The 15218-nt window shown below is 36.1% G+C and overlaps 8 protein-coding genes across 8 annotated transcripts; 6 read left to right on the top strand and 2 right to left on the bottom strand.

The window, feature by feature from the left end:
• Positions 1–219: 219 nt before the first annotated feature.
• Positions 220–2399, bottom strand: B0P05DRAFT_525788 (FAD binding domain-containing protein). The gene is made up of 5 exons (XM_051576357.1): positions 2226–2399; positions 1981–2176; positions 1602–1937; positions 1202–1553; positions 220–1151 (listed from the first exon to the last, which is right to left on the bottom strand). Exons 1-5 carry the CDS (start codon positions 2353–2355, stop codon positions 372–374), a joined length of 1794 nt encoding a protein of 597 aa, XP_051438776.1. The 5' UTR covers positions 2356–2399; the 3' UTR covers positions 220–371.
• B0P05DRAFT_525787 (uncharacterized protein) lies at positions 2400–4590 on the bottom strand. The gene is made up of 2 exons (XM_051576356.1): positions 2546–4590; positions 2400–2495 (listed from the first exon to the last, which is right to left on the bottom strand). The coding sequence occupies exon 1, from the start codon at positions 4341–4343 to the stop codon at positions 2889–2891; it is 1455 nt and encodes a 484-aa protein (XP_051438775.1). The 5' UTR covers positions 4344–4590; the 3' UTR covers positions 2400–2495; positions 2546–2888.
• Positions 4591–5464: 874 nt separating this feature from the next.
• On the top strand, positions 5465–6912 carry B0P05DRAFT_525783 (FYVE zinc finger-domain-containing protein). Its single transcript, XM_051576355.1, has 3 exons — positions 5465–5945; positions 6003–6367; positions 6413–6912. Exons 1-3 carry the CDS (start codon positions 5500–5502, stop codon positions 6529–6531), a joined length of 930 nt encoding a protein of 309 aa, XP_051438774.1. The 5' UTR covers positions 5465–5499; the 3' UTR covers positions 6532–6912.
• On the top strand, positions 6884–7914 carry B0P05DRAFT_525781 (uncharacterized protein). The gene has a single exon (XM_051576354.1). The coding sequence runs from the start codon at positions 7339–7341 to the stop codon at positions 7849–7851; it is 513 nt and encodes a 170-aa protein (XP_051438773.1). The 5' UTR covers positions 6884–7338; the 3' UTR covers positions 7852–7914.
• Positions 7915–9020: 1106 nt separating this feature from the next.
• On the top strand, positions 9021–10656 carry B0P05DRAFT_223979 (uncharacterized protein). The gene is made up of 5 exons (XM_051573264.1): positions 9021–9261; positions 9313–9520; positions 9563–10021; positions 10066–10296; positions 10344–10656. The coding sequence occupies exons 2-5, from the start codon at positions 9331–9333 to the stop codon at positions 10598–10600; spliced, it is 1137 nt and encodes a 378-aa protein (XP_051438772.1). The 5' UTR covers positions 9021–9261; positions 9313–9330; the 3' UTR covers positions 10601–10656.
• A 57-nt stretch (positions 10657–10713) lies between these two features.
• Positions 10714–11869, top strand: B0P05DRAFT_525773 (uncharacterized protein). The gene has a single exon (XM_051576353.1). The coding sequence runs from the start codon at positions 10738–10740 to the stop codon at positions 11746–11748; it is 1011 nt and encodes a 336-aa protein (XP_051438771.1). The 5' UTR covers positions 10714–10737; the 3' UTR covers positions 11749–11869.
• On the top strand, positions 11852–14925 carry B0P05DRAFT_525771 (SNF2 family N-terminal domain-containing protein). The gene is made up of 13 exons (XM_051576352.1): positions 11852–12441; positions 12496–12681; positions 12732–12839; positions 12884–13016; positions 13061–13430; positions 13475–13800; positions 13847–13926; positions 13991–14292; positions 14338–14463; positions 14511–14606; positions 14660–14678; positions 14743–14799; positions 14860–14925. Exons 1-13 carry the CDS (start codon positions 11935–11937, stop codon positions 14866–14868), a joined length of 2319 nt encoding a protein of 772 aa, XP_051438770.1. The 5' UTR covers positions 11852–11934; the 3' UTR covers positions 14869–14925.
• B0P05DRAFT_462355 (uncharacterized protein) lies at positions 14913–15159 on the top strand (the record flags this gene model as incomplete). Its single annotated transcript, XM_051574111.1, has 2 exons — positions 14913–15045; positions 15095–15159. Coding segments are annotated over 2 exons (198 nt in total), but the record flags the coding sequence as incomplete, so codon positions are not given.
• Positions 15160–15218: the final 59 nt, after the last annotated feature.

Here is a 15218-nt window from a genome sequence, read left to right as displayed (position 1 = left end):
TCCTGCATAATATTCGATTAAGTCTAACGTGAAGTGCCTTAGGGAAAGAAAAAACAAACAGTTTGGTTTAAGATATAATCAACGAAACAAAGAGTATATTTTATGTCTATCGTAATAAAGGATACCTCAAAGTGATCCAATGTTTCAGAAATTGAAAAAGAGTATAGAGGAAATCAAGCTAAATATGATATCCATCTCTAGCTTTTTTTTTTTCTTACGAGAAAACAGATCCTCTTCTTTCATTTATAGCAGCTTCTGCTAGATCAACAAGTAAACAAGTCCTTTTGTAAGCAAAAATAATGTATACATAAGCCAGATTTATTTATCTGAAGAGGAAGAGGATTCTATATACTATATATGTACTGTTTATACTACATGATGTTGGAGAAATATTGGCACACCTTATCACTTAAAAGAGTACCATCGTCACTTCTGACAATGGTCCCAATGTATCCATCAGGTCTTACAACAGCAACATGAATCTTTTCATCGTCAGCTAGAGTACCGTCTACCTTTTTATCATAAGTTCTATGACATTGTGCTTGGTTCAACTTGTCAATCACGATACGGTCATTATCCAGTAATCCCTTGAATGCAGACACTTGATCAGCTGTACTGGTAGTGATCACAACTACATTGGTAGGTGGTAAACGAACAGTGGCCTTGCTTGTCTCATTCAAGAACTTGGCAACTGCTTCATGGGTGGAACGCAAGTCATGAGCCAGCACAAATAAAGTAAACGTAAGCCAGTCAGGTACTTGATCATTCTTGGCAATTGCATCAAACAACCGAGTCTTCTTGCCAGACTTGAAGCCAAATACTTTGAAATTGGGAGCACGCATACCCGGCTGCATCACATAACTAGCACTGTTAAGGTCGATGCCTTCATCTGGTTTATCATCGTCAGGTGACCAAAGTAACGACACTTGTTCTTTAGGATCATAAGGGTATTGAATACCAAAGCCTGAAGTAAACAAGCGGTTCTTTTCGACGACTTCACAATAATCGGCTGCTTGATGACCTGCTGCAGCTTTGGCTGCTACTTTATCAATGTTCAATACGTTTTGAGCCACAAGCCATCGTTCTGAATGGTAAGTCGATAGGAATTTACGGTTCAATTGACCCTTTTCAACCATACAGATCTTCCAAATCTAAAGAGCCGTATAAGAACATCACCTTACTCACACCATCGAGAACTTACCAAATTGAACACATCGCCAAACCCAGTATTGACACCCTGACCAAGTGTTGGGCTCTGAGAATGAGCAGCATCACCACAAAGAAACACGCGATGGTCTTCCGAATTCAACCGGGAAGCATAACGTTGTCCGACAACATACACTGTCCAGTACAAAATACCTAAAAACTCAATACGATGAGGCAATAAAGCGCGCTTGGCTTCTCTTTGAATATCTTCGACTTGAATCTTGTTTCGATTATGTTGCTCTTTTCTTAGTTCATGTTCGTTTTCGTTGAAATGGACAAAGATACGCGTTAAGCCATTTTCACGTGGAAACATACTGATCGTTTTAGCATGGTCACTTTGTACAATACTAGATTTTCCGTTGAGTCATGACCATGAAGGAGGTTTTTGCACTTACCAAACTTCTTTTCGACTAGCAAAGTTGGTTCTGATCAAAGCGTCTAGTACACCAGCATGTGTCTCGCTTGTTTCGCCTTCATTCTTGATACCCAATTGTTGACGAATATCGCTATGAGCACCATCACAGCCAAGCAAATATTTACACTGGACTAGTTCGGACCCTTTTCTTTGGTCAAGGTGCACCACGGTAGCCTTGATGGGATATTCTGCATGTTCATCTTCATCTCGGTCCATATTGACTACCGTACAAGGACGTTCCACCTGAACATCAAACTGAGCTAATTTGTTTTGAAGGCTGGATTCTGTAATATGTTGACCCACACAAAGCAAATATCTAACACTTTGAGTCTACAGGTATCTTGATAAAGGAAACTTACTGGTGTTTTGATTCCGTTTCTTCTGGAACAAATGGAATTTCTTTTTGAAGTTGACCATTCATATACGATGTCAGTTTCTCTACCTTGACACCCGTCTTTAATAATTCGGATTCCAAGCCTGCTCTTTCTAGCAGCTCAATCGTACGTCCATGAATCCAGTCACCACGACCCCAATGGTTAGGTTCCATCTCGATATCTAGAGAACACATGAGTTATTCCGAGATGGTATATGAACGATATTCTACCTAAAATACGAACAGTGAATCCTGCTTGAACAGCCAAATTGGCTGCTAATAAACCTACAGGTCCACCACCCACTATAAGGAAATCAACTTTGGCAGGAGGTGCGGGAATAGAAGTGTCTGAAGTAACCATAAAGAAAAACGTTAAAAGACTCGACACAATAGTTCCTGATTTTTATATATATATATATATAGTTCAGGGCAGTGCATGAAATTGTGGCATGATTTTTTGTAGAATGGGTCGATTTCTGGATTTGAATGCCATTTACTTTTGTATGTTTGTACCACTTGCTGTATTTCCACTACTTTACTGAAAAAAATAGGTCATTTCTTTTTTTTTTTGAATCTCGATTGCTTTGCAGGATGAAAGAAGGGTTATTCATCAGTGGTCGTCAACCCTCTCCTGCTATCATCATAGATGTTTCCGCAGCCATCTTCAGTATAAAACCGCGAATTAGTAGTCATTAAAAGTTTACTATTTGTAGTTTAAGCCCTCAAATTGTTTAGCCAAATGAAGTTCACAAAGAAAAACAATCGCAGTTTAAAACAAAAAGTGGCCAATGAACAGTGGAAATACAGTATTTTAATCATAAAAACAAGACTATATATATATAGAAAGAGAGAGATATGCATAAATAATCTAATAACTTTTTTTTTGATAAATTTTCAAACAACAGCTTGGGGTCTCATCATACGATGACTTTTCAAGCTTAGCATGGTTTCTGCACCCAAGAATAACACTTTCCAGATTTTAAATGCACAACGAACAAAGCTAGTCAGGCCCTTTTTATCAGCAGGGCTTTCCGTATAATTCTGTGCTAAATCTAATGCCACCCAAGCAGCATCCACGAAGCATTCAGATAATTGTACAAGGGGAGACATGGGTCTCATATGAACAGTAGGTGATAGAGACCGATCTTGGTTATGAGAGAGTGGTAATATGGTACCATAAGATACGGGTGCTCTCTGTTCATCTTCACCCACAATGATGTCTGCTAAAGACTGGTATGATGCGCTGGAATTATGAATGGATTTCTCGTCAGAATGCGTGGTGTTTTGAATATCTGTGTGTTGACTACATGAACTAGTGCTACTGATACTACTGCAACTGCTGCTACATTCACCGTTGATTTTGTGTCCTTCAAGATTGTTTTCAACAGTAGAATCCATAGTATCTTTAGCGACCACCATAGGCGTATGATTCAATGTGATAGGCCTTGAATCAGCCGATCGATACCAATGAAGTATTTCAGGTGATAATGATACATTAGGTGTCTCTTCTTCTGCCTCTTTTTCTGCCTCTTCTTCATCTTCGTCTTCTCCGTCTTCTTCGTCTTCTTCTTCTACAATCTGTAGTTGACTATGGCGCACCATATTGGATTTATAAGGATTACCAGCTGTCACATTACGATACATGGGGTCTTCTTCATCCTCATTATTCTCGGGATTAGTATCAGGATTAACAACATGAAGTGTCATTCCATTTGTATTATATCGACTATGGCCCATCCACATATTTTCATCCATGACCACCGAGGATCTTTTATCCTCTTGTTCTTCTTCATCTTCTGCCATAAACTGTGAAGCATCAGGTGCAGAAGCACTCATCATCATCACACCTTCATCACCAATAACAAAAGCATCATCATAATAATCATAATCCTCTTCATCACCATAATCATAATTATTATTTTGATAATACATGTCATGATTGTTTTCCATTTGATTGTTCTCAGTTGCCATTTGATGTGGTGTATAGATGAAGTCTCCTTCTGTCATCATTACTTTTGGGTGAATCACAGGAAATCGAAGCAGAATCTGCTGGGATTTACTAAACACACTATGGATCAACCAATTCTCAAGGAAAGTATAAGGCGGTTTTTTTCGGTAAGAAGGACTATTTTGACGCGAAATTTTATAGCATGTGGTATAGAATGTCTTGTTGGCTAAATAGAATGCTTCGTCGTTGTTGTTGTCTTGTTCTTCTTGCTGAATATAAAAAGTATTGTGATCTTGGTCATCTTGGTTTTCTAATACCACCACTATTTCTTCCCCTTCCTCTTCTATGTGTGTGTTGGTAGGAAGAGTGGTTTGTTCAGGGTATTCACTCAGTGTGGTCATAAAGGCTATCTAAAGAAGAAAAGAAGAAGAAAGAAAAAAAAAAAGAAAAAAACTTTTTATTGTGATTATATTCACTGTGTACCTCCTTCTTTTTGTGTTCTTTTTCTGGTAAGACAAATCTCATGATAATAGAAATACATAGAGATAGAAATAGGGTATAAATACTACAACGTTAGCATCATAAAATTCTATTTGCCCCGTAAACGAAGGCATTTCTATAGTTCATTTAACTTCAAACACATTTAAGGATGTCCCTGAAAAAAAAAAAAAAAAAAAAAAAAGACATCAACTCCGGTCCCTTTTTTTTTTTTTTTTTTTTTTTTTTTTTTTTTTTACAAGGAAAGAAGGGAGATTGAAACAAGAGCCAATAAGGACAATTCGAATTGAAATTTATGAGTTGCTCTATTCAGTATAAGAGAGGGGGGATCTAATTCCTGGCTGTTTCAGGACAAAGTACCGTTTATTATTTTAGGCATATTAGTCTAGATCTCATATTGCATTTAACTATAATATTTAAAGTTAGCAGTCAGAAAATAAGCACTGACATAAGGGTTTATCTTTTTTAATAAGATTTTATCAAAACTTTCCAGCAATAATAATTCATAATTCTGTTTAGACCAAAAAAAAAAAAAAAAAAGGAGAATTTTCTTATCTACAAAACAAGAATGATGCTAACCTGGTCAATGCTCATGTTTTCAATGACCGTCTCTATTGACAATAATCTTCTTTTCTTGACAGTACAATGTGTTGCTTATTGTATCAACACATAATAGAGTTATTCATTTTTGAGTATGGAGTATACATAACATAATAGTCATAACATGCACATGATAAAAACAGTATCAATCAAGTCATTACTTTGAGCTTTTTTCTTTTAGGCGACCAATGTGAGTTGTACAAGTCTTAGTCATTTGTGTAACAAACGATGTAATGAAATTACTTACACTTGGATCAATGTAGAGCAACAGCAACAACAATAAGAAAAAAAAAAGAGTTTGAGAGTAACTAAACATAAAGACAAGAAAACATAATGATAAATAATAAGCTCTTTTTAATTGAATAACACAAAATAGTGCTTTAAGGTCACGTTTCTTTTTTTTTTTTTTTTAATATATTCCCTTTTTTTACTCTTTCTCTTTTCTCTTTACTTCTTCCAATGACAGACACAAACAGACTTTCATTACACATTGATATTCATCAACATACAGCTGAAAATATACCTGAAGAAGCTGACATTACTGAAATTGTTCCCCATGTTGTCAATGATCCACCTAAACCATCTTCACCTGAAAGAGAACACAACATGCGTGATTCTGAATCAGAAGAAGACGTAACAGAAGAGAATGTTCATGCTACACTAGAGCAGTTAGATAATACTGCAAGTGAAGATACTTTTACGAATGGCACTGTCAATCAAGAAGAGCATGTGCACCCGACTACGATAAACACAAGGGGACGTAGTGTAAGTAACGTCCATCCAGGTACTCAGCACACCGGCATCTTGCCTCGCTCACAACGTGTATGGGAAATGGACAGACAGGCACCTGAATGTAGGCGTTGTCATCGACGCTTTAATTTCCTAGTCCGTAGACATCATTGTCGGTAAGTAAGATACCAAATAAATACCTTCCTTTTTTTTATGCTGATCCATAAGTCTAGTCGATGTGGACAAATTGTCTGCGACAAGTGTAGTTCAAATCGATTAAGGCTGCCCGTAGAAGAGCTTGTTGAAGATCCCATGATACCTCCTTCTCAATACCCACATTTGGCTTCTCAAACACAGCGTGTCTGTGATACTTGTTTTCGAGAACCCATTCGTCGTTCGTCTGAATCATATAGAAGGAGAAGCAGCCGAGCTGCTTATGGATCAAACATGAGAAGAACAGATAGTGCACAGAGTTTGATGATCGACTGTCCTGTGTGTGGACAGACATTTTTGGGTATGCAAAAGGGCGAACAAGAAGCACATTTACAACGATGTTTAAATGTGGGAAGTCCTCCTGTACAATCACCCCGTTATATTGGTAAAGTTGCTTGTTAACGCATGACCCTTATTGACAGTATGTTAGTGTATGAATTATCGGCTGAATCAACACAGATTGGAGATGAATGTCCTATTTGTTTTGACGAGTTTGAACAAGGTAAGGAAAGACAACAAAGGCATTTGTATCTCATCATGCTATATTAGGTGATCAAATTTCAAGAATGATTTGTTTATGTTCATATCATCAACATTGTCTAGCATCATGGCTACAAAGAGGCAGAGGATGTCCAGTACATTATGACTCACTTCAGACGGAATAGAAGTCTACGTCTTTATATATATATATATATATTTGCATTGTATTTACCCATTATTACCTTTTTCTCTCTTTTTAATTATTGTACAAAGATCTCCTCTTTATAACAAAATAAAATCATATTTAGCACAAGACAAATACAAGCCAACTACTTGTTTAATCAAAAAGAGATAAATTAAATACAAAACTATAAATAAGCTGTAATCAATTCAGTTTCTTTTTTTTTTTCACCTAACAATATGTCTCAAGAAACCTCTTCCAAAAGACAAGAAAAAAAAGCCAAAAAAGCCGAGAAAGATACATTTGTAGACAAGAGTAAACAAAGATACCAAAGCAAGGATCATGCTCGAGACTTAAATAGCTTTTTTAATGCGATTGACAGAATCACAGCACATCTTATAAGGAATTATGATGATGAGGCCAGTGTCATCAGAAAATTCCAGTTACAGAACTTGAATAACCACAAAGAGTTTTACCGATATCTGCAATCCATTGACTGTGTCTGTAAAGAACGTTTACATGTCTTGAAAGGAATTCAAAAAAGGCTTTATTTCGTTAAGGGTATTGACGTTCTTTCAAGTGAGAAGACATCCGAAGTTATCTTGGCAGGAAAGGACTTGTTGGATAATGCAGATGCACTTCGAGAGGCTGATAAGAAAATACCTGAACCTATCACTTGCCAAAAGCAATGGAAGATGGATTTCAATCAGACTAAAAATACTTCAAAAGCCACTGGGTATCAACATTGTGTTATCATCTTGGTCCTTGTTGTAATCGCCTTTGTCTTGTTGAATGTTGTCCATAATCTCAAGGAGGTATCTGCCTTGTCGGCCATATACCATATAACTATGATTGCTGCCACAGGTATTTTTGGTATCGTTAGTGAAAAATATCTTCAAGAGAAAAAAAACAAGTTGGTTGATTTGCTTCAAGTCATTGAGGCTGACTTGTCTGGTCTGAAGGAAGCCACCAACAAGTACAATGTATTGTTAGAAGACGAGACAATGAATCTTATGAAAAGCCTCAAGAGCACTTTATTCTTGGTTGATCGTAACCCTGAAGATTCTAAAGAAATAAAGCAAGTCGAATTGGAGACTGAAGGATCAATGGACCATTGCAAAAAACTGATTGACGTTTATCAACAAATTAGCAAAAGAGCACATAATAGTTGTATATTGATAAAAAAAGTAGTTCTTGAAAACCAATGACTGGTGGTTTATCATTGAGAATAACGCAATGAAATAAAGTATACACTTGTAAATCACTTTTTAACTTACTGAAATGAATGTCTTTATTCAATCAATCAGTTATTATAAGATGCGTGAATTAGAAAAAAAACTTATAAAAAATGACTCAATACATTCCAACAAATCAGTTTCTTTTTTGATATTAGTAGAAGTTCAGTTATATAGCTTTTTATGCTATATTCAATCCTATCTCTGTTGCTTTAGTTTGTTTGGGCTGTTGTTTGACAGCACCTCTTTTTACTCTCTAGTTATTATTACTCAATAATACAGTAGCAATAACAACAAACTCTTTAAAAAAAAAGCAAAAGTAGTTATTCTAGTGTTTATGCGCATACATAGATACGGTATAGCCTCTATAAACAGAAAAAATCCATTTTTACCCACTATCTTACTGTGATAGATTGAGATGATGGAGATCTCGAAAATTGTAACATTTGGCCCCATTTTGACACTGTTGGTCTACTCCTCTTAAAGCAGAGAGAGTCAGAACTACTATTACTCGGGATAGAGTGCCAAAATTTAATTCATGCAATTTTTGACAATGATACAGTACACTTTTTCTATGCTATTATATAGTAAGAGATGTTTGTATAATACAGTCAAATCATCTAAAAGTGCTTATTTTACAAAAGGAATCTAAAAAGTGTAGGCTTTAGCATCAAAGCGCCCATAAAATAAGGTTTTTCACACTTTATTCAGATTTTTGTTGATAAGGTAGTTGCTTTCTTTATACCATTAAATGCAGCATAAAATCTCTACAACTTTGTTATTACGTCTTTAAGCGTTTTCTATTTTTTTTCTGCACTTATAAGCATACTACTATTTTACTTTTTTGCATGTCAAATCACAGGACTCCGTGAACTTCACCTTTAGCCGGGATTTGAAATCACAACATCATTAATAAGCCTATAAAACTAGCTAGGACAGTTTTTTACATTCATAAAACTCTGCAAGCAAAATCAGCACTTTTCTACTGCAAAAGTCGTGGAGATATTTGCCTTCAGAGTTTGCATGTTTTAAGCTCCGGGTTGACTGATTCAAACTCCACACTGCAAGTGGCCTCCATTGAATGAATACTGGGCTAAACAGGTCAAAAAGTCAGCTCAGCTCAGCTCACTTTTTGCTATGATGTCCCAAATCCACGACTCAAAGGCTCGCTAAGGCATAGCTGTAGGTCTCTCACCATTTTAAAGCCTTAAAGCAGGATAGTCAGTTAGTAAGAAATTGAGTAGAAACGACTCTTCCTTTTGTCTTCTTTATACCATAGCGACCATCTAAGCAGCAAATTCAATCTGCTTTTCAAGGTATAAAAGTACTCAAACATTCAAGTAGACCACAGGAGTAAAGAAAGCTAAATTGGCTTTCTATAAAGTACATTGAGCACTTTTCAAACTAAAAACCTTTTGACTTATCGTTTAGTAGCGTAAATAGGATCATTCAATGCTTTTCTGTATCCAAGATATGCAAAACAAAGCAGCTGATATAAGATGCGTAAATCCCGTTCGCATTTCCTTCTCTTTTTTTTTTCTTTTATTTATGGCAAAGAGAGATACACAAGCTAGTGAGAACCCAGTTGATAAGAAACGCGTTAAAAAATCTAAAGACCAAGAACGCACCGAAAAGACAAGAGGTAAACGCATACTCGTTATTCGTTTGCTAATCCAACTGACAGTTATACCTCATGAACAACATAAGATAATAGACCAAGAAGATCAAGAGCAACAAAGTCAAAAGAAAGGATCTCAACAAAGCAATGACCCAAAGAATGCTCGTTTACTTACGTTAGAGAGCTTATTTCCTTTAACATTATCACCATCGGACATCGAGTTAGATCCCACTATGGTTGCTTCCGATGATAGTGCCTATGTCTATAAGGGAAAATACAGGCAATTGGGTATTCTTTGCACATGTATTAAACCTCAAGAAGAAACAAGAGCTCAGTATGAATGGGCCATGTCCCAAATGCTGAGTGCTTGTCGTAACATGGAAACCTATATTGGTAGATTCAAATCAACGGCAGAACATATGCGTATCAAGTTACCTGAAGGTTCAAAAAAGGCTACCTGTTGGTTCTTTGTAAAGCGATCTTACCAAACATTAGAGGAATACATGGCTTTACAGAAATCCAAAAGTAAGTTCCATGCTGTCGTATCATTGTCCTAACATGGACGGTAGAGATTGTCTTGGAGCCACTTTATTTTATACAAATGGCCATTACACTTTTTTCAATATTAGTGGATGCACATGCACTCAATATTGGACTTGTAAATATTTCACCCAAGAGTATTTGTGTTGGAACAGATGGTGGGCTCTATTTTGGTGAATTCAAGTCTTGTGTCTTATTAGATGAGCCAAAGCCTTTACGGGACAAAGGTTGGATTCGTATACCTGCTCAACATACACCAGGTAATTGCTTTATATATGTATTTGTAACTTACTTATGCTATCTCTAGATGTAAAGATAATCAAAAGAGGAGACTATAAAAAGGAGTCAGACATGATTTATACAGTTCAATTACTGAAATACATTATAAACGAAAACACCTGTAATGATCAAAACCTCAAGAACTTCTACAAGAAACTTGGCTCTGTACTCTCATTAGGATTACGCAAAAGTACACATAGTAGAACAAAAGCAGAATCCATGTTGAAATATTTTGAGAATCTTCGACATGATGCATTGAATGTCAACGATGATGAAGATGATTGAATGTGACTATTTTTTTTTTTTCTTTTCGGCCTATGTAAATACGCTCAAGGGTACACTCTTTTTTTTTTTTTTTTTTTTTTTTTTTTTTTTTTTTTTTCTTTTTTGCATATACATCTAAATAAAATTCAATACAAGCCATGATGCTCGGGCGTTTTCGACTTTATAGTAATACTGCTCGACACAATACAATGATGGCTCACAATAAAATAGCTATTAAAAAAACTGCACCTTTTCGGCCCTTTTCATGCTCGAGACATAATTACGATAAAAAAGAACCTCATTTTTGGGAAATAGAAACCAAAGAGAAACCAAACGATATGCCATTTTCAACACAATCTGTTCAAGATGACACAAGAGATTTTAGAGAGCTATTGGAAGGCTTATTTACGACACAAACACCTAAAGCTGTAGAACCTGTCGCTCCATTAAACAAATCAACCGGTTCGCTTATTGAAAAGAGACTTTTAGACATGGTCTTGAAAAACAAACAACCTTATAAATCCAAATCACCATTGCCTCGTTCAGCGATATCTCAGATCTATGGTAAACGCAAACAAGAAGATGATCAAGAAGAATTACTCGATATTTTCAACACAGACTATAGAAAAAAGAGCAATTGGGATATGAAGCACATTGCTGAGGATGAACGTATTGCCACGAAACAAAAAGAAGTCAAGATCATTCAAGACATTCTCGACACAAAGACACCGTCTGATCTTTTAGCACTTGTTCAACAAGAAATCAATAGACTAGATCAAACATACCCCGCTTATTATCCACGCATTATTACGACAGCCATTGAACATGCTTCACGCACAGATCCTTATTTGGCTCTGTCGATCTTTGAATTAGCCAAGAATAAGAGTGTGGCTAGTTATATCATGGGCTGTACAACTGATGCTTATAATGCCATGCTTATGCTTCGCTGGGAATCATGGTGTGATGTGTATGGCATGTTGGATCTAGTAGAAGAAATGACATTGAATGGTATTGAATATGATCATCGCTCAAGACAAATCATTAAACAGGCTGTCCAAGAGGTTGAATCAGAAGGAGAAGCGGGTACAACAGGTGTCTTTTGGAATACGGATGAACAAAGAAACTGTAACCTCATGAAAGAATTAGCAGGCAAATGGCTAGTTGTTTAAATAAATCGACTACGAAATCATAATGATTGGTGCTTCTTAAGACAATTTTGAAAATTTTTATAGGTCCCAAAGGGACATGAATGGTCAATGCTTATCTGACTGTCAATTGCAAGAGCGTCAAAACCAATTTGACCTTTTCTTTTTTCTTTTTTCTTTCTTTCTCTTATTTTCTTTCAATTTTACCTTATGGCTCCTCGTCGTACTTCCCAAAGACTTTTAAAGAAGCCCAAGCTTGAATCCAGTCCTTCTGATCTTATGGATGTGGATATTCTTAGGGATGACAGTGACGATTTTCAACCTCTTTCTGTTGTGGTTAGACGTACACGCAAAGAAAAAGGAAAGCAGCCTGTACGCTTGGTTGTGTCTGATTCAGAAAGTGAAGCAGCAAGCGATGTTCCTTCTCCATTCAGCAAATCCTCCAAGTCTTCTGGTACTTCTTTAACTACGAACGACAATTCTAAAGAGGTTTCCGCAGTCAATTCTCCTGAAGCGGAGCCTAATTCCGATTCGCAGCAAAAACCCAGTGATGAAGAAGAGTTTGTACACAATGACAACTCAGACAATGAAGAGGAAGAGGAAGAGGAGGAAGAAGAGGAAAATAGTGCATCATCATCCGAAGAAGAAGAAGTTGTTCAAATTCGTCGTCCTGCTAGAACAAGAAGAAGTGTCAACAACCAACCTCGATTAAGAAGTGTATGTCATACTTTAATGCTAATTTTTTTCTAATTCAACGCGTTTTGTATGTAGTACGAAAGAACACAATTGAAGATTTTGGCGCATCACAAGGAACTCACTACTATTTGGAAAGACCTTGAAGAAGTTGAACCTGAAGCTGTTGTTCCTATTGAGCAACCTCCTGAACTTACATTGCAACTTTTACCTTTTCAAAGATATGGTGTTGGTTGGATGAGAAGACAAGAAAACATGGACACTGTAAGTCAATATAACAGTTTTTTTTTTGCCCAATTTAATAATTTGGATAGTTTAAGGGTGGTATTTTGGCTGATGAAATGGGTATGGGTAAAACAATTCAGACAATTGCTTTGCTTTTGTCAGATAGAAAGAAGCCAAATCTTGTGATTGCTCCTACTGTAAGTAATATGTAAATGACAGAATGAAGCTAATCTTAATTTAGGTTGCTATCCTTCAATGGAAAGATGAAATTGAGCGTCACACAAACAATGCTCTATCCGTCTATGTCTTCCATGGTAACAAGCGTACGAGTAGTGTGGAAGATCTTAAAAAGTACGATGTTGTCTTGTCTACATGTAAGTCGTTACTTAAGTTGATGCATATAATTAACCCTCTTTAGATTCGATTATGGAATCCAGTTTCAGACGTCAAGAAAGTGGTGTACACAATAAAGCCACTCGTTCTATCCGTAAAGAAAAGTCTGTTTTACACAAAATCAAGTGGCATCGTATTATTCTTGATGAAGCCCATAATATCAAGGATAGATCAAGCAATACAGCAAGATCTGTGTTCAATATCTCAGGTGCTTACAAATGGTCTTTAACTGGTACGCCTTTGCAAAATCGTGTAGGTGAACTGTACTCCTTGATTCGTTTTATGCAAGCAGATCCATTTTCTTATTATTACTGTAAACAATGTCCATGTAAAGAAATTACCTGGCGATTTTCCAACAAGCGAAACTGTGATTCTTGTGGTCATACCCCTATGAAGTAAGTGGATAACAAAAAGCATTTCTTTTATTCATTCATTGTAGTCACACCTGTTGGTGGAACAATGAAGTACTCAAGCCTATTCAATACCATGGTTACTTAGAAGAAGGCCGTGAAGCTATGAAAAAGTTGGGTATTTTGTTAGACAAGATCATGTTGAGAAGAACAAAGATCCAATGTGCTGATGATCTTGGTTTACCTCCTCGTACTGTTATTGTGCGCCGAGATATGTTTACTGAAGAAGAAGAAGATGTCTATACTTCTCTTTACTCTGATGTTCAACGCACATTTACGACTTATGTAGAAGAAGGTACTGTGCTTAATAATTATGCCAATATCTTTGAATTGTTGATGAAGATGCGTCAATGCGGTAAGTTTGAATGAAAATAGTTTATTTTATACTCATTGTCTTATAGCGGACCATCCTGATCTTGTCACAAAAAAGAGCTCTGACAATAAACAATTGGTCTGTATGTTGTGTAACGACCCTCCTGAGGTAAGTGTTGATCAATGCAAAACCAAATTGACTCACATATATATATATATATATATATATATAGGACGCTATTGCTGCTGCTTGTAAGCACGTCTTTTGTAGAGAATGTTGTGTTCAATACTATGACAGTTTTGATAGTAACGATAATTATGAAAAGCCGCGCTGTCCCTCTTGTTATGCTGAATTCAGTGTCGATCTCTCTCAACCTGCTATTGAAGTAGAAGGTGGCCATGGTTTGAATGCCAATTATTCCAAGTCAAGTATTGTCAACCGTATTAATATGAGTACTTGGAGAAGTTCTACTAAGATTGAAGCCTTGGTTGAAGAATTATCCAAACTAAGACAGGAAGATAAAACTATTAAAAGGTAAATTCATGATTCTGTTTGATTGTTGCTCATCAGATATTATAGTATTGTATTTTCTCAGTTTGTTAATTTTCTGGATCTTGTCTATTGGCGATTATCTCGTGCTGGTTTTGAGTGTATTCGCCTTGATGGTACAATGACTCCAGATCAACGAAATGCTGCTATCAATAGGTATAACATATAGATGGTTTATGGACATTGATACTTATATTTATTAGCTTCATGACTAAGCCTACGGTAACTGTATTTCTTATCAGTCTTAAGGCAGGTGGTGTTGCACTGAATTTGACTGAAGCAAGTCGTGTATTTATTTGGTAAGTGAAGCAAGAAGAATAGATTAGAATATGTGCTGACTTTATATCCATAGTGATCCTTGGTGGAACCCTGTAAGTTTTTTTTTTTTTTTTTTTTTTTTTTTTTTTTTTTACTGTGCATTACAAACCAGGATAGTGTTTAACTCTCTTTCTTTTTCCTTTGTTGATTCAATATGATATTAGGCTGCAGAATGTAAGTGTCTTGATAAATGTTTACTTTTGATATTGACTAAGCTTTTTTTCTTTTCTATAGTACAAGTAAGCAAGGAAATAAACCATGTGTTTATGTAACTCACCTCATATTAGGCTATGGATCGTATTCATCGACTTGGTCAACACAGACCTATTCGAATTACACGATTGATTATTGAAAATAGTATTGAAAGCAGAATTATTCAGTTACAAGAAAAGAAGACGGCTTTGGTTGAAAGTACAGTGGGTAAGTAAATTTAAGCTGACTCATACATGCGTTATTTACCCATGATTAGACAAAAACCAAAAAGCGCTCGATAAATTAACAGTAGAAGATTTAAGATTTTTATTTGTCATGTGAAGACAAAATAAACAATTGACATGTGAGAAAATATAGAGCACTTTAAGAAACTCCGCATT

This window comes from Gilbertella persicaria (genome assembly GCF_025201335.1).
Source record: "Gilbertella persicaria strain CBS 190.32 chromosome Unknown B0P05scaffold_4, whole genome shotgun sequence".
NCBI lineage: Eukaryota > Fungi > Mucoromycota > Mucoromycetes > Mucorales > Choanephoraceae > Gilbertella > Gilbertella persicaria.
The sequence above is the reverse complement of the archived record's forward strand: the minus strand, read 5'-3'. Positions and strand labels throughout refer to the sequence as shown.

Excerpts from the sequence above, each read along its gene's own strand:
- B0P05DRAFT_525788 (XM_051576357.1), bottom strand. The coding sequence starts at position 2,355 with ATGGTTACTTCAGACACTTCTATTCCCGCACCTCCTGCCAAAGTTGAT. Across the intron at positions 1,554-1,601 it reads GCTAGTCGAAAAGAAGTTTG|TATTGTACAAAGTGACCATG; the intron begins GTAAGTGCAAAA and ends CGGAAAATCTAG. Across the intron at positions 1,152-1,201 it reads TTGGCGATGTGTTCAATTTG|ATTTGGAAGATCTGTATGGT; the intron begins GTAAGTTCTCGA and ends ACGGCTCTTTAG.
- B0P05DRAFT_525771 (XM_051576352.1), top strand. The coding sequence starts at position 11,935 with ATGGCTCCTCGTCGTACTTCCCAAAGACTTTTAAAGAAGCCCAAGCTT. Across the intron at positions 13,801-13,846 it reads GATGAAGATGCGTCAATGCG|CGGACCATCCTGATCTTGTC; the intron begins GTAAGTTTGAAT and ends ATTGTCTTATAG. Across the intron at positions 14,293-14,337 it reads GAAGATAAAACTATTAAAAG|TATTGTATTTTCTCAGTTTG; the intron begins GTAAATTCATGA and ends CAGATATTATAG.
- B0P05DRAFT_525781 (XM_051576354.1), top strand. The coding sequence starts at position 7,339 with ATGGATTTCAATCAGACTAAAAATACTTCAAAAGCCACTGGGTATCAA.
- B0P05DRAFT_525773 (XM_051576353.1), top strand. The coding sequence starts at position 10,738 with ATGATGCTCGGGCGTTTTCGACTTTATAGTAATACTGCTCGACACAAT.
- B0P05DRAFT_525787 (XM_051576356.1), bottom strand. The coding sequence starts at position 4,343 with ATGACCACACTGAGTGAATACCCTGAACAAACCACTCTTCCTACCAAC.
- B0P05DRAFT_223979 (XM_051573264.1), top strand. The coding sequence starts at position 9,331 with ATGCTTTTCTGTATCCAAGATATGCAAAACAAAGCAGCTGATATAAGA. Across the intron at positions 9,521-9,562 it reads ACGCACCGAAAAGACAAGAG|TTATACCTCATGAACAACAT; the intron begins GTAAACGCATAC and ends TCCAACTGACAG. Across the intron at positions 10,022-10,065 it reads GGCTTTACAGAAATCCAAAA|AGATTGTCTTGGAGCCACTT; the intron begins GTAAGTTCCATG and ends CATGGACGGTAG.
- B0P05DRAFT_525783 (XM_051576355.1), top strand. The coding sequence starts at position 5,500 with ATGACAGACACAAACAGACTTTCATTACACATTGATATTCATCAACAT. Across the intron at positions 5,946-6,002 it reads GTCCGTAGACATCATTGTCG|TCGATGTGGACAAATTGTCT; the intron begins GTAAGTAAGATA and ends CCATAAGTCTAG. Across the intron at positions 6,368-6,412 it reads ACAATCACCCCGTTATATTG|TGTATGAATTATCGGCTGAA; the intron begins GTAAAGTTGCTT and ends ACAGTATGTTAG.